We start from the raw sequence: 26,316 nt of genomic DNA on the forward strand, positions 1-26,316 counted from the left end.
GAGCCGCGCTCTCCTCTCCCGTCCTCAGCATCCCGCAGCAACCTGGAGGAGAGAGAGCGCAACTACATCACTGCCCCTGCCTCCTCCTCACAGCGTTGGTCGCCATCCATCCCCTCTCCTCCTCCTGTACCATAACAGATGGTGGGAACAACATTGCATCCACCGGGTACCACAACAATAGACCGCAGCATCCAGTCCAGACAGCGCTGGCCTCGCACCATCATGCTCCTTGTGCAGGACTGCGTGAGGCTCTGAGTGCCGTCGTGATTCATTTCACGCGGTACCACCACCACCACCACCACGGCCACGGAGGAAGCTTCTTGCGACTGTTTGGGCTCTCCATCGAGCGGGGAAGATGGCCGCTATGAAAATATTAACAGGCACGGGGCTCTTCTTGGCGTTTTGTGCGCTCGGGCTGCTCGCCATGGCGATCTGCACCGATTACTGGTACGAGACCGACGCGCGGAGGCATCGAGAGAGGTGTAAAAACTATGCCAACAAGCGAAACGACCCGGGCTACATCTACATTTCCAACCACAACCTCCCCCTCCAGATGCCTCCAAAGAGCCTGGAGAGGAAAGGTAACGGCCCAGATGCTGGAGCTCTCATCAGGGGGAAGCGGCACTTCCTGGCCGCAGCGTCTGCCATGGAGTCTCACTGCAGCCGGCAGTTTAACTCCACCATCTCCGGGCTGTGGAGGAAGTGTCACCGGGAGGGCTTCGACCTGGAGACCGAGGACCTTATTCATAAAGGTAAACAGAGGGAAGGCTGGCTTTTCTTGTGTGTGCACCAGGCCGTGATGCTCAGCGATGAGCTCACACCTCAACACAGGACGAGGCCCTCACTCTGCTCTCACATTAACGTGTCTGCCTCTCTGGTGTCATGTTTTTTACATGAGATAAGCCTGCCTTTTCGGTTTTTTTTTTCTCCATTTAATGTATTTTCAGAGGCTTATGCCTCTTTTTCTTCTTTGTGAATGTCGCTGTCCATTGTGCTGAGTGAACCTCCTCCTGTCTGAGATCAAGATCTGGCTCCTCGACCTGTTTTGCATCTCTAAGAGACAAAACATCTTGTAAAGGTTAATGTCATTAAAACAGTGATTTCACAGCGCAGAAGAAGCTGGATCACACTGTACAGCCTCACCACTCAGCAACAATGAGAAGCCATATTTCAGGCCTCATTCATTTATGCATTACCTGGTCCAGACCAGTGGTCCTAACACTGATCAGACACACACACATACAGGGGGACACCCCTGGTTGTTGGGATTGTAGCCGTCAAAGCTGAAGTAGATGAGCTTTCATACATCAGTCTACCTGACAAAAGGCCAACGTGACACTTCTACTGACAGTTTTCTCTTCAAACCACTGATGGAAAACTATCAACAACACCTCGTTTCAAAATCCATGAGCCTGTATCTGGTATGTAGGCATGTATAGAAGGTCTACAATCATGAATAATTCAGTTCTTCTTGTTCAGTTTATCACTGAAATCTACTAATTGGCAATTTATGTGACATTTAAAAACATTTGATAAAATGAATAAGACAAGATCCAGGGCTGTGGATTAAAATCATCGACAGTTTACGTTTCAGTTTCGCTTTTAATGTGTAGAAAATGTATTTATGTTCAATAGGGCTGCGCGATATGGCCTTAAAATAATATCAAAATACACTACTCAAGATTAGTGAGGGATATGGGTGCATGTATGCATGTGCATGGATATGCAATCAAAGTCAAATGAAATGTGTCACATTATTTTTGGGGACTGAAACATATATATATATGTATATATAAATCATAAATATATCTATAAATAATCAGGTGAAACACTAAAAAACTACTTTTGAGTCTATTTTTAGGCTATATCACGATAAGGGATGCAAATCTTAAGCAACTTCTCTAATTGACAGTTGTCTGCCTTAACAATTGATTATCGTTAGTCATCAGTGATATATGAAATATGATCTGACGACATGATCTGTGTTCGATGCAAAATCAGAGCGGGCTACGTTAGGAGTTAAAACAACAGATAAAGTGAACACCAAGCTGCCTGAGCGATAACCTTTATATCAAAAATTAATGACAGCTGGCCCGACAAAATCCAACCTACATCGATGCCTCGTAAAGGCTATAAAATGCAATAATATCAGTCTGTATAAAACGTGTCTTTGTATTTTTAAATGACAAATTGATTGAATTTTAGTTAAAGATAGTTTTTGATGTATTTGAGCCGCTTTCTGATTGTCAATTAATACATTTTGAATTGGATAAATTCGTAACGGCGATGAATCGATTAATCGTTAATCATTAACATCCCTAATCACCATACACAATATACATCTCAATATCTTGAAATCTCCTCTAAAGCACTTCATAAATGCTTCAACAAAATCAAATATCGCAATATTTAGACCAAATACCTTGATGTTGCTATTGTGACGATATTGTAGAGATGACTATGCATACTTTCACAGACTATGAACACGATGAGATTTCTGATAAATAATCAACAGTAATTTGGATATAATATAATATAATATAATATAATATAATATAATATATATAATAAAGAAAACTATAAGGTAACATTTCTTGCGGTGCGACTGTGTGTGTGATAGGAGCACACCTTGTGGTGTAGATGTCGATAAACTACTTAAAAAGAATTGACGTCACATGACTTCAATGTCTTTAACTGCTATGAAACATGCTTGCTGCTATTAGCTGCAGCGCCTCTGGGTTATTCAATACTCTGAGCTCTGAGCAGCCAGAATGGAGGGGCAGATTAAAGTTTGGTTCAGATCAATGTATAAAAGAATTCATATACGATCAGTTTTAGCAGCCGCAGAAGTAAATACCGTTACCTTATATGTGAGATATCTGAAATAAACCAGTTGTTAAGAAATACCAGTTGTCTTTTAAGGATTTCATTCTTTATGAAGAAGGTCCCACAATCAACAGAGTGGCATGCGGTCTGCAGAAAGAAGAACAAGATGAGACAGTTGAGAAACCTTTTTGAAAGAGGGAAAGGAGGTGCCCTGTCCTTCTCATGTCTGTACCAGGTGCCGTTCCCATAACAAGAAGCACAAAATAAAATAACAGTCTCTCACTGTGCAGAGAGTACAAACAGTCAAGGATGTGGGAAGAGCATATGAAGACAATGTAAAACATAACAATGATATAAGAGTTAAATCATTTCTCATGAAAACAGTAATATTATTTCCCATTACACTCCACCCTTTTGATCATTTATTGATCACTTTAAGTATGTACAAACTACACACAAGACATCAAACTTAAATTGACAAATATGGTATGAAAACAACAACATTTGTTCGAAAGTAACATTTCCATCTTTCGTTATTCTTCGTATGAATCCAGTAACACTGTCCAATAGGGAACATCCCAAATTCAGAGCTTTTAACCTTCTCACTCCTTCCATACACATATTATAGTACTGATTAATTAAACACTTCTTGACTTGATATAGACTTCTGGATGTTCGAGTGGGAGAGTCTGTTAGTTTTAACATAAACAATCCATCTCTCAAGGCTGTTACTGTGTGTTTTCTGTATCAAAGAATGGCATTTTAACACCATCTCACTAACTTGCTTTGGTTCAAAACCTGCAGTTACAGCAGCAACGACATGTGGTGGGATACTACATGTTTGTTGTTTTTCAGACAATTTTACAGACAACGCACACCCCGAGGGACCCATCAATAGAAACTGCTCACATATCAAATTATCTTGTATGTTTAGATACGGATAGCGTACATGTTTGTATTCTTCTGTAGGATTGACTGCAGCAACACAAGTGAACAGATGATATTTATCAACGTACGCAGCTTTGTCTGATAAGTGAGATCAGATTTATTCCCGTGATAATTGCTCCAATGCTTAGAGTCAATATTAGTGTTGATATCAGAGACATTTTATATCATATATTAATCCTGTTCTTACAGATTATTGATTATCTATCACTTGGTTAAAAGAACCAGGACTGATAAATATGCTGTAGATGTTTAAGACAAAGTGGGGAAAAGGCTAAATACAGCTGTTTCACTTGAAAGAAGATATGTTTACACATTACATGAGCTGGTATACATGTCAAAGTGAAGTGACATTAAAAAAATTAATGGCCTAATTAACATTATAACTGTGAACGACTAGTTTAAGAGCTTTGCACACTCTCATAGATACACAACAGCCTAACTGTGATAATGCCAATCAGTTTGAAAGCAGGACAACCAAGTTTTAACACATGAAAGAGGGCAGATGTCATCTGGGCTGGATTGCTTTCTTTAAATCACAAAGTGCGCTTACAAAAGCAATGCAATTAATGAAACTGTTTTGAGGAATTAATTTCCCCCATAACTGGTAACTGTGATCTTTGATCGTGCACAGGTACGAAGGTGTTTGATGTTTGTCTAATTATGAGTACAGACAAATTTCTGCTGGTCATTAGAGCTGCAGCTAAGGATTAATGTCATCGTGAATTAAGCCATCAGCCGTTCTCTTGATTAATTGATAAGTTGTTTGGTCTATAAAATGTCACAGAGGAGTGAAAAAAACAGAAAATCAGAAGCTGGAATCAGATAATTTTTACTGTTGTCTTTAAAAATTGCAGCTTTATTATGTTATATGCACCGATAAAAGAGTTAGAGTAACACTTGGATTTTAATCTATATGTCAAATTACCACTGACTGCTGATCTTTTAGTGGCATTTTATAGGCTGTTCAATAGTGTTGCTTTTTGTTCTTTCATGTAGCGGGCGTGTTTTGTAGCACATGTGCAACACAACATCGATTTAGACTTAAACTCTGGCAGTCAATTAAACAGTGCTTTCACACCCTCCACGCAGGTGTTTATCACTTATTTTGGCTGATTAGACCTTTACTCAGATTAAGTCCTCAAATACCACCAAATTAATATGATTTATAAAGATATCCCGCCCCACAACAAGGAACAACAAAGCTAGCAGGAGAGTCAGGCAGATGTCAATTAAGCACAGTCCCGAGGAGACGTCTAATGACTCAAATTGAGTAATATCACCTGTGGGGATGCACCGTAAGTGTGCAGCGAATTGAACATTTTGCCAGGTATCCAACACTTTAGCTGTAATAGTAATAAAAAAAAAATGTGATGTGAATGTGAGGCTGAACTCATATAAAAGCACTGATGCTCTTTAGATGTGACGCACTGAGGTCATGTAAACAGTTAAAGGTGTTACGCATAGTTTCTATTTCACACATCAATGTAATGTGTGGTAAAAGCTTTAGATGTACTATCAAGTATCACAAACATGTTGGCTTTTCTATAACACATCGGTCTGTATGGAAAACATTAAACATCTGGACATAAATGCAGCGCTGATGTATGAACCTCTTCCTTCAGTCCTAGCCTTGGGTGCCTCAACAAAGAGCATTCAGATCAAAGCCTATAAAAGATCACAAACCTGACTCTCAGAGGGAAAGAATCTAAAAATCAAAGATTAACTGAGTTTGACAAAAGCTTTGACAAAAGTAGGCTAATGGGAATGTTGTATTATTGTATCATCAAACCACTGAACACCCATTACAAAAAGAAATATGTCAGCTGTGGTTCTAGATGTTTTGGCAAAGTACAGTTGAAACATCCCTTTACTTTGCTGAAATGTGAAATGAAACTTAAAGCAACACCATGTAACTTTTTCACCTGAAATAACAGCCTCAAATCATGTTGATGGTACAGTGTCTTGTAATAGGGTGAATGGTGTCTCTGTCTCAGCCACTCACTTCAGTGAGAGGGTAGGATCAAGTTTTCAACAACATTGTTATGAAGTAATGAGTTTTGTTTGTAGTTAGCACCTACACTGACAAATTGCTACAAATCACACAAAATTCAAAGTTCTACATAGTATTGCATTAAAGGTACAATATGTAACATTTTAGCATTAAAATGTCTTAAAACGGCTAGACTTTTGTTGAGTAGTGTACTTGCGTTATCCCGAATGTTTCCAACATTCAAACCTTCATTCGTTAAAAGAAATCTGTAAGTTGACTGGAGGTAACGGTGCGTTTCATTTGGTTATCTGTTGATGTAAATTCTTGGAAAACATCAGATGATGCGTCAAAGAGTGAGGAAGAAAGTTGGTAAAACAAACTTTAAAATGTCACCTCGTCAGTGAACGTTTCTGCCTGAGTCACATATATATAGATTTTCATTTGCAATGGTTAAAAATAAAGAGAGCAACTCCTATGATCCCACACTGCTTACATCATCTTTTGTTTTGTTGTTGTTTTGATTGAGAGACCCCTGTCAACAGAAATTACACTGTGTGTGTTAGAGTGATGATTTGCTGGGAACTTAAAGTTTTGCATGTCTTCACTAGGGCTGGGTATTGCTAAAAGAAATTTGATACCGATACCTGAACTTCGATACCGGTTCTTGAACAATACAAACTTCGGAACCAATTTTATGAAATTGTTTTAACAAAAGATTACATTACACATACACATGGTGAGCCCCTTCTCTGGACGCAACCTTGTGTTTTTCCTGCATGCCTTGAGAGAGCCAATCACCACCACTATTAGATGTAAGTACAATAACCATGCTGCATGCTCATTGGCTCACTGACATGATTAACTCCATAGGTATTGAATTTTGGTATCGCATGACAAGACATTTTTCAATACTCGAAAGTATTGTGGCAGTTCAGTTGGTGCCATAAAAGTATGGAAGTTGGATACCCAGCCCTAGTCTTATCATGTGAGACAGGAGCTGGACTGCATCCATGTTGTGCTCCAAAAGTCCTTAAACTCTGAATGTACAGGACTGTGAAAGCTTGTTTTGAACGCAGCTTATCGCACTGACCATCAAGTCAATGTGAAGAGATTCACTTTAAATGGGAGCAATTAAGGTTTTTTATTTAGCCCGCGGTGGAATAATCCATATTCCATATTGTTTCTTAATCCCCCCTTAATAACAGTGTAGGAGTGGTTGGGAACGCGAGGTTAATAAGGCCATCTCAGTAAATTAAAAACTCAGTGAGGGTGTAAAAATAAATATGAGGCTTTTCTACTGTGTGTGTATATTATTTCCTAATCCCAATGATTCAGAATGAGACTTGGGCTAAATTTTATTCTGTGTCACCTTTCTGTACTCGTATTAAAGATTTCTGTCTCTGTCATTTTCTTTTTGCCAGGAATAATTCAAAGATGTACCCCAGTCAAGTATCACTACTCTTCGTCCATCCTGCCACGACATTTACCCATCAACATCACAAAGACCATACGACAGGACGAGTGGCACGCACTCCGTAAGTCTCAAAATGTTTGTCTGTGTTTGTGGAGCTGGTCAGACGTGTTGTTCCTTGCATCGTTTGTGTTAATCCACATTTATTTTTCTGATTTTCCTTCATCGATATACAATTAAGAGACTGTTTGAGCAAAAAAAGAGAAAACTATAAATGGAGAAGGTTTAAGAAACTCGTGCTCTGTTATATGATACTTGCCAATGTTTTATTTTGAGTCTCTTTAATCAGTTACAGTTTAAAAATGATATCCTCCAGACAAGCTGTCTGACTCTTTTCTAAGTATGTGTGACATTTGGCGTCCCTCAAGGCACAATTTCGGGCCCTGTCTTATTTTCATTGACGTGTTTCTTCTTGGTCACACTGTTTTCTCTACTACAGAGATATTTTGGAGATTTTAGAATAAATAAACAGATTTACTGTCTTGGTTTGACCATTGTAAAGACATTTTCTGTACAGCTGAACTAGTGAAACAGATTGATGCCATTATCCCTCCATGCTGTCATTCCCTTTACTTTTTTTAGTCACTTACTCTATAAATTAGATTACAGATTTACCGCAGTGCCAACCTGTTCATACTGGTTACCTGTCAATGTCTTAATTGTTTGACAGATTGTACACATGACTGTTCCCAAATATATCAGTGACCTTATAAGCCCTTCTCGCCCACATGCAGACTCTTGACCTCATGCTATCATGTCATCACTATTAGGGAGCTGCTTGCTTTAGACATGCTTATCTGAGGACATGAGGTCGGACAGATTACTGTCTTCTTTTAAATCTCCCCTTTACACACTTGGAGTGGCTTGTATTTCTTATTTGATATCCTGGTTCAGGGAGATAGAGCAACGGAGCTGTTTGACCTTAGATTGCATCAGTAGTGATTTTCAATAAAACCTTTTGAATTCAGTGTTGTGTGTCTGTGCTGATATGTTCTGCTTTGAACATGCTTGCTTGTTCCAGCTTGTTTTATTCAGTTATGGCAAAGTTTGTATTTTCACCTCGTTAATGTTGTAAATTTAAAATTCTGAATTTTAATTTCTTCTCCAAAGCTACATACTGCAGTGGCCCTTTAAATTAATTGTTGATCACTTGATTATGCAAAAATATGAAATGTATCTCCAGATGAGCGTACATTAGAACATACGTTGACGATAACGTTTCTAATTTTAAAGCAATATTACATTTTGCTTTTTTTCTATTTCTTTTCCTATTGTCCAATACCAGTTTCAGTACAGAGACAGTAAATTAGGTCATCTGTTAAATTATTGGATCGCATTTTTCTGATTGACAATACAATTGAAATAATGATATAATCATTTCAAAATACCTGTAATGATTTCCTTTTTCATTTACAAGTAAAATATGAAGGCATTATTACCATTATCTCACAGCATAATGTGGCTTTTATATTTGTCCTTTCCATTAAGCTTTCAGAGTAATAACCAGTCTAAACAATAGTCTCCAGTTTCACTGTTTGCTTCGTGACATTTCCTCTCTGCTTGCAGATCTAAGAAGAATGACGGCCGGCTTTGTGGGCATGGCCGTGTCCATCATTCTCTTTGGCTGGATCATTGGAGTGCTGGGATGCTGCCAGCAGCATGACCTCATGCAATATGTAGCTGGGCTACTCTTTCTCATGGGAGGTACTGTGAGAGCACATATGCCACCATCCACTCACAAACATGCAGACACGATCCAATTTTATTCAATTTCAGTATTCATGTTTTGTCAGCTGAGAGCATCTTTGGGTTACCATGAGATAGTCGAACACTGTCCCGCGGTAACATGACTCCTGTCCTGCAGTGAGATGCACAGCACATGTAGGAATGTCATAATCGAACTGGAACCATTTTAAATCGCTGCTTGTCTCTTCTGCTCACACAGGAACATGCTGCATCATCTCCTTGTGCACATGTGTGGCGGGAATCAACTTTGAGTTGTCCCGCTACCCACGCTACATGTACGGCCTCCCTGAGGACATTAGCCATGGCTATGGCTGGTCCATGTTTTGTGCCTGGGGGGGCCTCGGTCTCACATTGCTGGCTGGCTTCCTCTGCACCTTGGCCCCCTCCCTGAGCACACCAACTCGCACGACGACCCACAAGCCGAGGCAGGAGAATGGAACCGTGTGACAGAGGCGTCGTGAAGCGACCGACCCACCGAACGCACAAACCACACCCTTCCAACCTTGATGTTTAACTCTGAAACAGTTTTTGTCTGATCACCATCTCACACCACCCTCGACATCTCCATCCCCCTTCAGTGTTCAGTGTGCCTGAGAAGGAGCAAAGCAACGACAAACTTCACACACCTAATCTCGAAAATCCCTGAGGGACCTCCAGGAACACCAAACGTAAACACCCACAGTAACGTACGTCTGGGCCATGGCTCTCATAGCACAAATAAGACATTTTTTTTGGTTCAGATGTTTGACATGCTGACTCTAAAGGTGACTGTTTTCTCTGAAGAGAATTTGTCTTAAAATGGTGCTCTCTTAAATACATAAAACCACACACACTCCCACACAAAACACACACACACACACACACACACACACCAGCACATGGTTTTCCACACACGCTCAATTACTCCGAATGATTCATGGGAGAAATCCTCCAGAAGGATCAAACACACAAACATCAAGCCAGAGCATCATGTCAGCATTCCTCTTTCAGTCGAGTAATGTGTGCTGTGTTATCGTTCGTAATGAAAAAAAAAAATCTGGTGTTGACTGACCATTGCTTATTCGTAGTGTAGCACACTAACCGATATCAAACATGAGCCCCGGGAGTAACGTCTGCAGCCTCTGCAGAGCACAAAATGCATCTAGCAGCGCGGTCAGTACGTTAAAAACACACAGAAGTCAATTTGCATTGAAAAGCAAATTGTTTCTTCTTTAAAGATTCTGTATGTAAAAATGCATCTCTATGTAGATCCAGATCATCATTTGTGTAAAGTAGATTTTGAATAAGAATGTTTGTTTTCTGTTTGTTAAGCGGTAATGATGGCTGACAGGGTGGAGAGGATATAGAGTTAGAGGATGGTGCTCGGAGCATGAATCCATTATTGGATTCAGCAACATTAAGGTATTTTGTTGTACCAAACTGACAAACCCGACCCGCTTGTTTACTGAAAGCTGAGTCATAACCTGACAAAAGCAAAAACATGAAGCCAAACTGTGAAGGAGGTATTTGATTGCTCCATTGTTTACCCTCAATATCGGTCAGCATTTTTGTGTTACATGAGCAACTTAAGCAATTTTAGAAGAAAAAAAAAATGCAACTTCAGTGATCCCACTAAACACGAAAGCACAAGCTGCGTCCCAGAGCCTCACCTAGTACAATAATATAGTGACATCCACATTGTTAGAGGGCAATCATGTCTGAGATGAAATCTGGCTCAGTTACAGCCGAAAACAATGAAACAAGCACAATATGAAAGAAAATGTATGTAATAGACATCATTGTCCCACAATGCAATGCACGATGGAAAAAGAGGAGCTCCTCACTCAGATTTATGTTGAACAGATGTGGATGCGGTGCAGTGGTGTCTTGGAAAACAAAACAGAAACAAAAATAAAAAACAAAAGTAAAGATGAAGTAATAGTAAAGTAAAGTAATTAGTTTGACTGATGTGTAGAACACATCTTAAGATAAAACACACATTTATTGTGTACTGACTTACGAAATGGTCCATTGTATATTATGTAGTATGCCATAGGAAAGTGGGAATCATTCAGATTTTCTCTCACTCTCGTGATTCAATCGTTAGATTAAAAAAGCCTCCAAATCTGGTTTCGGAAAAAAGCACAAAATAGTCATTTAGAAAGACTCTTGACTGCAGCGACGTAAATTAGAAGCTGTATTCCAAAAAAACACTGTGTACTCATTTTGTTTTTTATCATGGTACGCTCGCATATGGGAGATTGCAAAATGATGTATAGTTAAAGTTATAGTGTGTAGGATTTAGTGGCAGTGGCGGTGATCCCTCATCTTAGCCTTCCCTATGGTGGCCGCTAAAAAGAGCCAGTGTTTGGTTTGTCTGTTGTGGGCTACTGTAGAAACATGGTGGTGCAACATAGAACAGTGCCAGGCTTTGAAGCCAACTTCCGTAGTGGCCAAACCGTGCAATTACAACGTCACGTGATGCACTGGGGCACAAAAAGACTTTTTCCCATAAGCTTAAATTGTGAGAGAAGTGACTGTAAAATGGTGGATAACCCTTCAAGAAAGTCTCGAAGAGCCACAAGATTAAATGATTTAATCTTAATTCAAGTTAGCCGGGTGGTAAACCGATAGTTAATCTGTTCGGTCGGTCGAGATTTTTTGGCTTCATGCGTCACAGAGCAGCTTTCCATTGAATGAATGGGGCCCCGCCTCCGAGGCTGTATCCAGGTATCATTATACGTCCATGAAGAGGACCCACTCCCTCTGTAAATATCAAAATGCTCATTCTAAGGTAACGAAATCACAACGATTCTTAGGTTCGGATGATTATACACCAATGAGATGATAATTATGAATATTATACTCCATTTATGCCCCTGAATCCACCTAAATCCTACACACTGGACCTTTAAAATCACAAGTATTCATACTTGAATGGCTTTTAAGTGTTGTGTTCATGGACACTAATGACTAACAATTTCTAGTATTGGACAGGGCCACGCGAAACAGGGTTTAGCAGGTAGTTCAGTGGAAAAGAAGAAGCGATTCTCTTGTGGATGATAATAGCACAGCAGCCAGTTTTCTGTCACGCAGATTAATTTTCCCCCCCGAGTCATTAGAGCTCATTTATTTTCAAGTTTTCAAGCTAACTTCAACTTCATGATCGAGAATATTACAGCCATGTGTGATGAAGTTTTTATAAATGTTGATTGCTGGAGATGAGTCATGAGATATTCTATCAGCTATGTCAAATAACTTTCTTAGAAAAAAAAACAACGGTGTTATAATGTGTATTGACGACACTGTGCGTGATGTTCAGTCCTTTCACCATCACCATTAACCTCCTTGTGAGGCTACCACTTTTCAGAAGTCGAGGAAATTAACTGAGGCATGATTGAAAACTGTATCTTCAGTGTCTTGTTGAATCTTTGCACTTTGCTGGGTCTCATACAAAGTCTGTGAACCTGAAGTCTGAGCAGGTGGAGTTATACATAATATGTTTGTAAGGCCACATACAGGAGCAAAAGATGACCAGAGCATGTAATAAGCACCCTGTTGTGTCTTACAAAGAGTTTGGGTTTTTTACCATGTTGTGTGTTTAGGGTCAGTTGGTCTAGGCTCTTATTGTGAAAATATTTATGCCAGAAACACGAACGTACCATAAATATAAAACCATTATATCTATGGTCATTGCACTGACAGTTGAGTCAGTGTATTCTCTGATGTCCTGCGACTCACAGAATGCTGTTTGGTGTTTTGGTTTTATAAAAGTTTTAAGTTCACACCCAAACTACACAGTAATATAAGTATTACTGTCAGCGGTAACCTGTAATGTATAAGTACATGGTGCAAGTATAGTATGTGTTAGGACTGAAGCACAATTGCACACAAATCTTACAAGTTTTTTGTGTATTATAGGTGGTAAAATCTGACTTTTCCAATACTAATGTTCCACCACTGCACATGTGCAGGACTTTGTCAAAACAAAAAGTATTACAAGCAAAAAAAAATTAAAGCATAAACATGTTTACACCCCCATAGCTTAAATAGCAAATTTCAAGAACACAGACACACATTTTTTAAAGGGACAGTTCACCCCAAAATCAAAAATACACATTCTTCCTCACACCTGTTTATTTATTTATTTATTAATTTTTTTTGCCATCCATCAAGATTGTTCTGGTGTTAGTTTCAGAGTTTTGTAGATATTGGCTCTAGAGGTGTCTGCCTTCTCTTGAATGTAATGGAACGAGATGGCACTTGGCTTGTGGTGCTCAAAAGAAAAAGAAAAAAAAAAAACATTTGAAAAACTCAACGGCAATGTCTCTTTCAAAGAAACCATGTCCCAGTTAGTCAAGTCAATTTAGAGACCCTGTCAGAAGTTTCATGTAGGAACTATGTTTTTTCTGTATCCCCTCTCAAAAGGAAGCTTGCAAATGTGCGAGCACAATTATGCTTTGGCAATATTGTTCATATAATCTACATGTCAATAAAGCACCTTTGAATTGAATTGAATTGAACTGAATTTAAAAAAAAATGCTATGCAATGATAGGCAACCACTCACCACCATCTGAAGTAATTTTCTGGAAATGTAACCATAAATTCCAGTTTTACTGCTGTTCTGTGTGTGGTTTGTCCACATGTTGTTGCCGTAGTTAACTGTCCACAACAGCAGGCAGTTACTCTTTCAGGGTAGTGACCGTGCATCTACTCGTAGACGAGAGGGTAGCTAACTTAGCCAGCTAACGTCACAACTCAGTCAAAGTACACTTCCTTTTGCGCGGTGATTAAGAAAACACAAAATAGTTCACACCAAGGTCTGTGGATTACCTTGAGTAACCAACTGCCATCTAGTTCCATCATATTTGAGAGAGGGCAGACGTCTTGTCAGCTGATAACTCCCAAACTCAGCAACTCACATCAAAACTATATGGATAAAAACTTCTGCAGGTCAGAGGAGGAATATGTATTTTTGATTTTGGGGTGAACTATCCCTTTAAAAAAAACAACGATTTTGTCATTGATTGGATTGATATTCAATATAGAAGAACAGTAGCACACAGTAGCAAGATTTACAAAACATTACGAATAATGTACTTTAGAGAATGAATGAGGTCAGCACAGTGTAACAATGCATTTGAAATTGATGTAAAATCCCTCTCAAAGTGACGACTTCCTGTGTTTCATGAGGAACTTAGAAATGTACTCTGTGCAATGAGAGATGCCCTGTGAAAATGCCGCCGTTTAGAGCGGCACTCGTTTCAGTAGCACAGCTATTATTTTCTACAAGTCATTTATACTGGTTCAATCCACTGCAGATGTTAAGTGGGGACTTAAAAAGACATTACAGTCTTGCATGATATCATTACAGTTAGTTTCTTTCAATATATTAAAACTTGTGTCCATTTTTAATCAATTTATTTTACTGAAATAAAAATATGTAATTACTAATGTGTTGTTTGGTGACTTGGTGTATTTGTGTTTTTCCCCATTAATGTTCCTTTTTTGACAAGCAAAAATTTAGTTTAGTTAAGTTTAGTGACCAAATCCTAATCCTGCTGACGAGGCTGAATTGTGCTTTGTGCAGTTGTATCTTTTTGTTCGTGTGGAGACAAAACTGAAGACAGATTTCCAGCCTAAATAAGAGATAAATGTCACTGAGAGGTGAGACACGACCACGGCAGCCTCCTCCAAACAGGCACGGAGGCGAGGCTTGGCCTTTTGTCACTTAGGACATGGTGCCATCTAGAGGGAGGACTTGATGTTTTTGTGCCTTTTACCTTTTAAAGGCCGAGGTGATAAAATATCTCTGCCGCAGGCCCATAATGTGAGAGTGAATGAAGAAAAGAAATAAACAAGTGTTTTTTGCATTCATCGTGTAATACAGAATATTAAATAAATGACAAATTATGATACATACCTTTAAAACAAAATGTTATAAGCTGTAATTTAGGCTGTGCAAGATTTTCTCTTTTCCATTTTTTTTCTAGTTTATTCTAAAGAGAACATTTTTATCCAGTAAAATAATAAAAGTACAAAAAAAAAAACTTAATGCATAGATCTTTAAAACTACATCTCAATCTGCTGCTAGGAGATCCAAAAACATACAGATTTAAACTACAGGACAACGACACATTAACACATAGCTGTTTGTTTACTAACTAAACTACAACAGTACAAATGGACAACTTAAAGGTGCACAATGTAGTTTTGGGGAAGAAATTTGAGGAGAAGGGAACGAGAGAGGAAGAGAACTGAAGAAAATCATCAGTCATGACTGACTTTTTATGAATGAATAAGCGGAATAAACCAATTGTCTTCAAAGGTAGTAGCCACCTTCCTGGCTTTAAACAGACCTAATTATCTAACTCTGAGGATGGCTTGTTTATAATGGACATAAATCAAATGAATATTTCTGAGTTTGTATTATTATCTGATTAAAACTGTAAATATCTCTTATTTCTTTTCCAAAACCACAGAGTGCACCTTTAACTCCACACCTCCCTTGTAAGGATATTAGATGATGATGATTATTTAATAGTTATGATATACAGTACATAACAACTATTGCCGCAACCAAGGATTAATTTCGTGAATGATTATTATGCAGTTTGTTATCATGTGTGAAATGCAGCAAATCCTCACATTAAAGAAGCCGGAGCCCGCAAATGTTTGGTATACATCACAACATGATAATCAGCTAAGACGACTGTTAGAAAACATGGGATTTCCTTTTAAACGTGAACTATATGTTACATGGTAACCTTGTACAGTTTGGTCTGATTAAATGTTCACCGCTGCTGCTCGGAGCCTGAAGCAGAAGCGAGCACTTTGAGAGTCTACTTCTTGCCACGGTAATGGGCACCGACCACCATGTAGCTGTCAGGGGAGATGTTCAAACCGGGAGCCTTCGCTTTGTCCCGACAGACCCTGACCTCGGATCTGCCATACGGTCCTCCTCCTCCTCCTCTGCAGGGGTCGTGTTTCTGCAGGTAACTGATGAAGGTCTCCCAGCCTCCGCCTACACGCACCATCACATGACGCTCATTCAGCATCTGCAGAGGGGACACCAGACAGCACAGTCACGGAGGGAATGATGTTGAAATAAAGAGTGCATATATTTTCTGGCTGATATATTGCCCGGATGTTTATGAATTCTCCATTGTATGAAAAGCACACACACACACACACACACACACACACACACACACACACACACACACACACACACCAATCTAATATTTACAAGCTGCTCATGCATGTGTAGCTGGAGCTATGAAAGGCAAATGATCTCTCTCGGATAGCTTTGTCAAAATCTCATTAAACCAAATGAAACAACACCTTGTGGCACCAGCTGAGCACACACACACACACACACACACACACGACTAATCCACTCATAAACATGCATACGCACACACATGCAGTGACGCACAAAGGCACACCCACACAGATCTGCAACACAAACTGCCTATTAGACACTTATTTTAAATGAAATGACGACTGTACAGCCGGTCTATCTGTTAGCGGTGAATGCAGCGAGGTCAGTTGTATCTGAATCAACACATCCCTCACAGACAGCCGTCCATACAGCTGAAAAACCAACTGCTGCCATGGCAACTACAGCCACAATATAAAGCCTGGAAAGAAAAAAAAATGAAAGGAGAAATTGAGATGAGTTCAGCGCAGACCCTGAACTCCCAGCGGACATTAACATTCCCAGGAGGCCTTGCAAAGCCATCCGTTGTCCTGTCAGCACCGGGCCGACCCCCTCTTGCCTTATCGCCAATAAACCCTTCATTATGGAGCCATTAAGAATGTGATAATACAAGCAGATCCACTCTTCTTATGTGGGGAGCTGTGTGAGCGTCACGTGTATGAGATGAAAAATCAATGGCACAAGCACGGACGCGCACGCACGAGCGGGCGACAGCAATAGAGGGAAGCCCAGACGTGGTCCGTCTCAGCTGTCATCCTGCAGATTAAAATGTTGAGGTTGACAGAGGTCAAGTCTGACATCCTGAATAAACCACTTTCCTGTCAGACGTGAGGGGAATGTAATCAGACTGATCCTCATTCTTAAATAATCATCTAGAGTTGGTTTTCTGTGGAAATAACATTTAAAGAAATCTAAAAATATTATTTTTGGCAGTATTTAATCTTGTTTTTCATTAAGGCTGCTTGATTCTCTTTAAATATTTAATCTGATGTTTTTCTACCACTTGTTTGTTGGTTATCTGGCTTTTTATAAGTCGCGTCTTGTTTGACACTAACTTGTTCTCAGGTGTCTGTTACCAGATACATAAAGTTACAATATTACCTGCCCTGTGTATACAGATCTCTAACACCATATTCAACAGTAGCTCTCTTTGTCAGGCAGACTCCTTTATTTCTGCCTCTACACCTCCCCCCCTCCCCCGTCCAGGCCTCCGTACAAAGTGTGCTACGTCTGCAGCCCATATACTACCGTCTGGATTCCCCTGTGTCCTCCCTGGCAGCTCCATTGATTCCCTCTCTCCTCTCCTGCTGAAAGATGCATGAGTGTACTCAGGAGGACAGGAGTCATTTAGACACCGGCCAGTAGGAGGCAGGCTTCAGCCACATCCGCTGCTTTTGATGCTGTTTTTGGGTACAGACAGTCCCTGTAAGATGTTACAGTAAGCATCACGGTATATGAGCTGATGAAGGCGCATGTGTGTCTTGCCTCTGTTCAGGTTTTCAAGTCTACACTGTTATACGTTGTTGTTTTTTCTTCTGTGTGTTTTTATTAAACAAAAACTGACTTGACTGACTACTTTGGTCCCAGACATTCATGGTCGCCTGAGGATGAAGCCCAGTTGCTGTTGTCTTTGGCGTTCCCCTGACTTTATATCTAATGTCAACAATATGTTGACTGCCTGTTTTTGTTTTTTAGTGACATGTTTCAGCATATATTGGATGGACTGGCAAATATTTTGGTGCAGACATTCCCAGACAATGTATCCTCAAGACTCTGGTGATCCAGTAGATTTTCCTTTAGCACCACCATAAGGTACTTATTTTGAGTGAATGTGAATTACATTTTGTATGGATATCTGTGTTTCCCTCAGGATGAACTGCAATAACTTATTACAGGGGAATAGTATAGTTGATAATTTCAGTTACAGCTATAGTTTGTGTTTAATGCTAATTAGCAACATTTGCTTACACAAAACTACAAGTTCCACCCCCCGCCCTCCTGGTGGAGATATAAGGTCCTCAGGCAAAGGAGGTCCAAAAGCTCAATGATCCTTCAAGGCAATTGATGCCATTAAAGGATAAGTTCCCCCAACAATTAAAAATTCAGACATTATCTGCTTGCCACAACACAGAAGAAAAAATGAAAGTGAAATTTCATAGTCGACAAAACATTTCTGGAGGTTCACAGCAAAACTGCATTGCAGCATTCCCCGAAACAACTGAAGTAGATGGGGACTTATTTTAAAACATAAAAAAAAAAAAAACTCATAAAGGCTCCACACAGCTCGTCTGGTGTAATCCAAGTCTCCAGAAGCCCAGAGGTCCTACACTGATTTGAAAACACGTTTTTTACACCCTGCCATGCAGTTGAGCTGAAGAATTTTTTTTAAAAGTGTGTAAATAACGTTTTTTCAAATCAATTTGGGATCTCAAGGCTTGTGGAGACTTGGATCACACCGGACGAGCTACATGGAGACATTTTTTGGTTTTAGTTTACTCCCCATCCACTTCAGTTGTTTAGTAGAGTGCTGCAACGCTGTTTTGCTGTGAAGCTCCAGAAACTTTTTGTTGTGTGTTTGTTTGTTTGTATGAGGGTGAGTAGATAATGACTGAATTTTCATTTTTAGGCGAACAAGTTCGTTCTTACATGTTGTTGGTGTTTCCGTTTCTTTTGTACATTTTCAATGTTTTATATGCTTCACCAGAATTGACCAGAATTAAGTTTAGTGGAATTGAATTGAATTAAATTGACATGCTAAACATGATATCATGCTTAGCATAAACATGTTAGATTTACTACTGTGACCATATTTGCATGCTGGCTTTAGCATTCAGCTCAAAGCACCACTGTACCAGTAAAGTCATTCACCGCTAGAGACTCTTAGTTTTGTTTATTAACATCATACTTACAAATAATTCTCTCTGATGATTAAAATAATATTAGCTTTCTCTATAATATCGCTTATAAATTGACATCTAGTAATAATCATTTTCCCACTTTTTCTTCCTCCACTGTAAAGTCAGAGGTCAGGGTCACGTACAGAACAAAGACTCTGGAGCTTCTTTGGTGGTTAATGTCTTGCTCAAGGGCACTTGAGACAAGGTGGATGATGAAGGGCTTATCTGCCAAAATGTTTCACTGAAAGCAACAACAAAAAAAAAAAAAATTGAATCATCCTCATTATGGTCTAGATTTTGTTCAAATAAAATGACATGTTTTGATTTAACCTTATATCTATATAAAGATAGCATGATAAACGGAGAATTTGTGGGGCATGATGTTGTGAGGTGTTTGAATGTCTTCCTTCCATTGACACAGACAGACAGTGTCCCTGAGACAAAGCTGAAGGAGAGCCTAATTGGGCGCAGAGAAGAAAGAAAAGCCTTCCTCTTTTTTAACACCAAAGAATGGCGGAGCACTCCGGGGCCGGCATGATTGAATAGCCTCCAGAGGGAATAGAGACGTGGGGGGGTTTACATGTGAGGAGGGGCGGTCATGCTCAGCCGCTCATTAACAAGCTGTCTGATTAAACCCCTCACTAATGACTGTGTCTTGGTAATCAATAGTATCTGCTCTTTAAAAAGGTCTGTACACACTGAATGGCACGCTCTCCCAGGAGCTGCACCGGGGTTATCATGGTATATGGTAATAGAGGATTATGGTACGTTTCCCTGCACACATGTAGGCAGCTGCGAGCTTCGAGGTAATGGATGGAGTCAGGGTCGCTCTATTCACACAGCTGAGATGTGTTTGCTTGTCAGCGGCGAAGAGAAAAGGGAAGGGAGCCGTGCACGAAGCGTCTGCAAACTAGTAATTATGGGTTGAAACTCAGATGGACACAGAGTTATGGCTGCATCCAGGAGGTGAGCACTAAAGCTCAAGAGTGTTTTCGAGTGTAGAAAAACATCCTTGAAATATTGAAATATAACAAAACAACAGGTGATTTTTCTCTCTTCACACATTCTGCTGGACCAGACCATATACTAATAACCCACCCCGGGGATTATCAACATATTTATTGCCTTGCATTGATGTGCTGCTCAAACACGTGCTCTCCTGTTATTGACACGTCGGCTGTGGGGAAACAGGTGTTCTGCGACTTGAAAGAGAGCAATATTTTTCTAAACGGGCAGTAAAAATATGCTGTCTGTCAAAATGTGACTGTAACTCGTACACTGACAGCACTGATTGCCAGTTTGGAGAGTGTTGGGTCAATACAATCAACAAAGCATTAGTTGGATGACAACTAGTGGCCAATTATCCACCGAAGTTGAACTCAGACAGTGTATGCTCGTATTTTTCTGTTCAGTAAGGAAATAGAAGTAAGAGCATTTCATGTCTTGACATCTGGTGAGTTCATTTTGTTCATTTATTACGCTAGCATACTTACGCTAACTTATCTCCAAGCTGAAACTACGGGGGCTGTCAGACTATCACCTTTTGCCGATACAAGCCTGGCTGGTTAGCATGCTAACATCAGTAGACATCGCTGCTCACACTCTGTTGATGATGTTAGTTGTTAGTTGAATGTTTTAAACTACAATTCTGGTCATTTCTTACAAATATCTCCTTTAAAGAGGGATTTCAGCTGTAACTGACCTATTTTATGCATTTATGGATATGCATAACCAAGTGTGCACTAAAGCTACACTGAGGCGTTTATATTCTTTCTTTGTACGGATGTATTTTTCTCTCCATCTTATATTCAAACCCTCCCCACATGTAAGTGGACTTGGACTCCCGTGTGGGCTGCCATTTGAACTGCACTCCACGGCCATATCTTTGCAAAACCCTCATGAAAGAGCCATGTTTGTTTTTCCTTCAGGTTTGAACTCTTCGCTGAAGGTCTTATGTATTGAATAAAATCATTGTCAGCCCCGTCTTATCCTGACCATTGGTTGCCAAGCAACCCTGCCTCCCAGAAAGCCATTCCTCGAGCCTTTGTACAGACGCTGAAAGGCACCTACGTCTCCATCCCGGATGGTTGCAAATCAGTCACTGTGACACGACGTACTTGTTGCTGACTCAGCTGTTGATTAATAACCTGGAGGCCTTCGCACCTCACACCTTATTATGAGTTGTAGCATCTGTGACGCATCTCCATTAGATTTGGTTCAAGTCGTGATTCCATGCATCGTATTTCACAATGATGCATCTAATTTTACATACTGCGCATTTCATTTATTAATTTTGCTACTTTATGACTTTATAAAACAACACATCAGCAGAATAATCATCCAACTAGTGGAGGAGGTGGGCGTGAAACAACCTTGTCCTTTAGAAAATACATGTATACACTTGTTTGCTTACTCTATTGTGATTGTGGTGTGAAATGTAGTTGCCAGTGTTTGCTGTGTGTAGGAGGGGTAATGCTTTATATTAAGGTCATTGTAATAGGCTTTAGTGAATACATAAAAGGGCTCTAATGAGCCCTTATAAGATGGTTATTAACACTAATAAGATTATAAGTGTTACTAGCAGCAGAAACATGTTTAATGTTAGATTACAAGACATTTATAATAAACTCGATATACACATTAATTTTTCTTTGTCACTGTTCTTAATTGTTGTCCAAATAAACTGATAAATGAAATAAATAAATAAATCATGATTGTCTTATACTTGTTTATAATAGCATTACAAACACATTTGAGTTTAATTAACTTACCTACCATAAGTCATTATTAAACCTACGTAAAGGCTTTATTTGTTGTTTTGTTGGCACTTTTCTAAAGTGAGAACAAAGCCCCCTAAGGTTGATACACACTTTATTAGCAAGCCCCCACGAAGAGCGCCAGGCTTCGAAGCCAACATTCGAAGTGGCCAAAATGTGTGATTATATCATCACGTGATGCACAAAAAGACTTTTTCCCATGAGCTAACATTGTGAAAGATGCGGCTATAAAACGATGGATACCTGTTTACAGAACAGCTTGATTAAAGGATAAGTACCGTTTTTTACAACCTGGACCTTTTTTCTAGCAAAAGATATGGTCATTTACTCACCCAGATAACTTTGGTGTCATTCGGCGTCGTTCGGACGAAATTAGATCCAGTGTAGCGGCGATATATCCATATAATGGGAGAGACGGGGCAGCGACACACAGCCTCTATATAACGCATTATCTGCCACGAAACTAGTTCATTTCATCAATATTTTGTTATGAAATGCTAGCGCTATTAGCCTCTGAGTCCGGGCTCGTCCGTTATCAACATCCGGGGTCAAACTAGCAGTAGCAGCTACAGGTAAACAAGGCGCGCTGTCGCGGGTGCACGCGCAGCTCAGAGACGACATCTTCCAGGTCAGAGGTAGTAGATCAGCCTACAGACCCCGGATGTTGACAATAGACGAGCCCGGACTCAGAGGCTAATAGCGCTAGCATTTCATAACAAAATATTGATGAAATGAACTAGTTTCGTGGCAGATAATGCGTTATATAGAGGCTGTGTGTCGCTGCCCCGTTACTCCCATTATATGGATATATCGCCGCTACACTGGATCTAATTTCGTCCGAACGACGCCGAATGACACCAAAGTTATCTGGGTGAGTAAATGACCATATATTTTGCCAGAAATAAGGTCCAGGTTGTAAAAAACGGTACTTATCCTTTAAATCAAGAGTAAATAATTTTAATCTCAATTCAAGTTAGCCGGCTTGGTCAGTGGAAGTCTCTAGTGCCCATGCTCTGTGGCCCACAAACCGAAATTATATAGCTGGGGAGTCGAGCCTTCTGGCTTCATGTACCACTGAGCAGCTTTCATAGGAATGATTGGGGCTCCGTCTCCGACACTGTGTTTTAATGTAACGTCCTTGTTTATTAGTTGGAACGGGGGTCAGGTTCAGCGCGAACATACTCACCCGTATGTACAGAACTTTATCCCCGACACGGTAGCAGCCTTTAGGTTGCTTCTCAACGAGGAACCTGGTGGGACAGCTGCAGGGAGGATTTTCGATGATGTTTCTCACCTAGAGCAGGTTAGGCAGAGAGAATCAAGTACACACATACAGTGAAAAATCTGTCAGAGAGAAATTTCAATTAGCCGGAGCTCAAATACATACAATATCATCCAAAATGTTGTTGACGCCCGTGCTCCTCCGGCTTGTGGATTTGCTCGAGGAACGAGGAGTCAGGGCTGCAGGTGGGGAAGCGATGGGACGTGTAGCTGTGGGAGTGTGTTTGTTTATTGTTTTGGAGGAGACTTTGGCAGGAGATGCCAGCGTTCGGCCTGGTGTGGGTGCTGACAGTGGAGCTGAAGCAGATGTGTTCGTGGTGCAGGATGAAGAGAACAAAGGTGTTTGTGTTGAGGCTGTGGTTGTACAAGGGTTAGAGGCTGAGAGGGAGGACTGAGGAGGGGATAAACATGTAGGTACTGGGTTTGTTGTGGCTGATGGAAGATCAGAGGCGAGGCAGGCAGCGAGGGTTTCAGACAGACAGGTTGTGTTTGGAGTGAGGGGCGCAGGTGGAGAACGGGGAGGAGGAGGAGAGGAGGACGGGAGCAAGGATGATTGTGATGGTGAATACAATGATGTAGGAGGAAAAAAGGAGAAGGGCAGATGGGATGATGGAGATAAGCACCCCGCCTCCTCCCTCTCTATCTCCCTCTCCAACTTCACCAGCCCTGGAGGCTCCACTCCATACCTGAAAGAAAGGTTTCATAAAAATATGTATCAGCAATATTTAAAATAAATCAACACCAAAAAATCACAGAGAAAAGTGTTTCCCAGCCAGAAGTGCTTGAACTCCATTTACCAGGGGACATGTGGAAAAACTGGAGAATAACTGAACTAACTTAAACAGAAATGATTTCATTTTGAAAAAGATCTCTACAAACAACTTAACACCACTTGAAAACTTTGCAAGTTAGCAGAGAAGATTAACAGTTAACTAAAAGCATGGCTGAATAGTTTAAATAGTTAATTAAAAGCAGCCTGATATACATTTGAAATAGTTATCTGACCATAATGGATAAATGGTTGTAACCATTGACTAAAACAGCTACTTAAACTGGCAATAGACAAGGTTTTTGCTTTAACTCGTCATCATGAAGTAATAATCGACTGCACAGCGTAATGGCTGTAGAAAAAAGACGCCATCCCTGTTCCCTATAGACCGCGCTTTCCCTGTGCTAGAGTGTAAAAGAGTGTAAAAGAGAGCCTCGGCGACCTACAGTAATGTTGGCATGCGGCTAGCTAAGGTTGCGAGGGTTACCTCAGTTCGTCTGTAAGGATCTGTCGGGGGTAGAAAAGGCAGAACCAGTGGAAAGATGTAAAGAAAGGAAACGGCTACTTTGTTCTGTTTTGGTTCAAATGTTTAGGGATTTTCCTTCTTCGGGCATTAAAATCATCATACGCAGATTTGTCTTTGTTAGTGAACGGACGCTTTCTTGACTGTTGTGTGGTGAAAACTTCAACCCACAGAAAAAAACGCAGCAGTGTCATTTACAGCTCCCCCGTGGGTGAAGCAGTTATTTTTATTCTAATTTACCTGGCTGCAATCCTTCCCACCTCCATCAGGCACAGGCACACCTCCCGCGGTTGCTTGTGGAGGACTTCATCACATGTACGGAGAACAAACAAAGAGGGCGGAGGGGTAGAAATAGAAAAAAAAGAAGAAAAAAAAAGTCATTCATCTGAAAGGAAAGATGTTTCCGGAGATAAACTTCTGTCTGTGTCAAAAGAGAACAGGAGCTAGAGGCACATTTCAGGAGGTGCTCTCTCTCTATTGTGCCGCTCTATCTTTAAAGCTGAGCAGGAATTCCTGTGGGCTCTGGATACTGAGGGCATAAGGGCATGAAAGCTTCACCAACAAGTCAGCCTCTTACCTCCAGCCCACTATCTTTACATTAATAATGCTGCTCTGTGCTCTCAGTGTGGATCAGAGGAAAGTCCTCATGAGTGGATCCATGAAAGTGTGTACAACTAAGAAGCTAAATAAAAATAATATTATGTTTTCATTCACCTGTTTAAGAGATCCACCATTACCTCATGGCGGCGGCGAGAGAAAAGAGAAAGAATAATCACCTGTGCCTTGCGCCATGTCTCTGAGGCAGTAAACTGAAGCCTGTCAGAGTACAGTAACTTCACTCTCCCGTCACTCAGTTAGTCGAGTGAAGTAGGTTAGTCTGCCTCCAGGGGGCGAGGGGGGTTATTGTTATTGTTAGAGGGGATTAACCTGCACATTATCATTCTCACGCATCTGCTTCTTTGCATGGACATGCCTGAGTAAGAGGAGCACAGAGCAGAGTATGTTTAATGATACAGGGCCATGTTAGCATGTTGACTGCTTCACCTCAGGCACGCAGAGCATCACACACACAGAAGGTGTAATGTGAGATGATACAAGGAGTTTAATCATCACAGTGACCCAGTAACATTCAGCGTGAATGCAAATAAAGCATGAAAATAATATTTAAAGCAAATTTTGTACCATGATGCTCAATCTAATATCTTCTTTCAAATAACACACATTATTAACCATCTGTCACATTTACTAAGACCTAGAGTTTGAGGAGGAATGGAAAAATTGAATAGAAATATAAGAGACATGATGTTCCCACACAACAAATAGTCTGCACCTGACAGCAGACAGACAGTTGTTGCGACTCGTTATATTATTTCTTCCTCAATGAGGTGAAACTCAGAGTAAAGATTTTAGTTTAATCACTAACATGCCAAAGTACTGCACGACATGATTAACTGAAGGAAAGAGAAGAAAAGGTCACAGCTCCTTTAACTCCTTAATGTTGGGCGCAATCTCCGGTCTTAACTCACCCAAATCCTCTGACTCAAAAAGGTAAGCCTCATCAACGCCAGTCTTTCGACACCAGTAGAGGAAGTTGGCCGTGTTGTCTCGGGCGAAAAATGATCTGGAAGTCGCATCAGCTCGCCAGTGGATCACTCTTCTCATGAAGGGCTGTAATTGTTTTCAACACACACACACACACACACACACACACACACACACAGACGTAGTGAGTATTTGATAGAAACATATTTTCTACAAAAACTGATTAATATGATTACTGTAATAAGTGATACACATTAGCTCTTTGTCTCCTCACCTGGAGGTATCTCTGTATTCACATTTAAACGTGCTGTAATATCAGAGGAGGCTTCCTCTTGTTCACCCAT

The 26,316-nt window shown here is 40.3% G+C and overlaps 2 protein-coding genes across 3 annotated transcripts in view; one reads left to right on the forward strand and one right to left on the reverse strand.

The window, feature by feature from the left end:
• On the forward strand, window positions 1–14,415 carry tmem276b (transmembrane protein 276b). 2 transcript variants are annotated; one of them, XR_014622503.1, is made up of 5 exons: window positions 1–752; window positions 7,186–7,299; window positions 8,802–8,939; window positions 9,181–14,173; window positions 14,213–14,415. XR_014622503.1 is itself a non-coding variant. In XM_084351557.1 (4 exons), exons 1-4 carry the CDS (start codon window positions 356–358, stop codon window positions 9,426–9,428), a joined length of 897 nt encoding a protein of 298 aa, XP_084207683.1. In that variant the 5' UTR covers window positions 1–355; the 3' UTR covers window positions 9,429–14,415. The 2 variants fall into 2 exon arrangements, 1 of the variants encoding a protein (XP_084207683.1); XM_084351557.1 differs by having other exon boundaries at window positions 9,181–14,415.
• gas2b (growth arrest-specific 2b) overlaps window positions 13,584–26,316 on the reverse strand; it is a 20,000-nt gene continuing 7,267 nt past the window's right edge. Inside the window, exons 4-8 of the mRNA XM_084351570.1 lie at window positions 25,957–26,098; window positions 24,671–24,734; window positions 23,245–23,824; window positions 23,044–23,151; window positions 13,584–16,019 (exon numbers count right to left, since the gene is read on the reverse strand). Of these exons, the coding sequence (XP_084207696.1) occupies window positions 15,804–16,019; window positions 23,044–23,151; window positions 23,245–23,824; window positions 24,671–24,734; window positions 25,957–26,098 (1,110 nt within the window). The 3' untranslated portion in view covers window positions 13,584–15,803. The remainder of the gene's footprint in view (window positions 16,020–23,043; window positions 23,152–23,244; window positions 23,825–24,670; window positions 24,735–25,956; window positions 26,099–26,316) is intronic.

The sequence above is a fragment of the Pagrus pagrus genome, assembly GCF_965226575.1.
Source record: "Pagrus pagrus genome assembly, chromosome: 1".
Taxonomy (NCBI): domain Eukaryota; kingdom Metazoa; phylum Chordata; class Actinopteri; order Spariformes; family Sparidae; genus Pagrus; species Pagrus pagrus.

What these genes read in the sequence shown, in the direction of transcription:
- tmem276b (XM_084351557.1), top strand. Translation starts at nt 356, where the DNA reads ATGGCCGCTATGAAAATATTAACAGGCACGGGGCTCTTCTTGGCGTTT. An exon ending in GGACGAGTGGCACGCACTCC is followed by an intron (nt 7,300 to 8,801) that starts GTAAGTCTCAAA and finishes CTCTGCTTGCAG; the next exon opens with ATCTAAGAAGAATGACGGCC. An exon ending in GCTACTCTTTCTCATGGGAG is followed by an intron (nt 8,940 to 9,180) that starts GTACTGTGAGAG and finishes CTGCTCACACAG; the next exon opens with GAACATGCTGCATCATCTCC.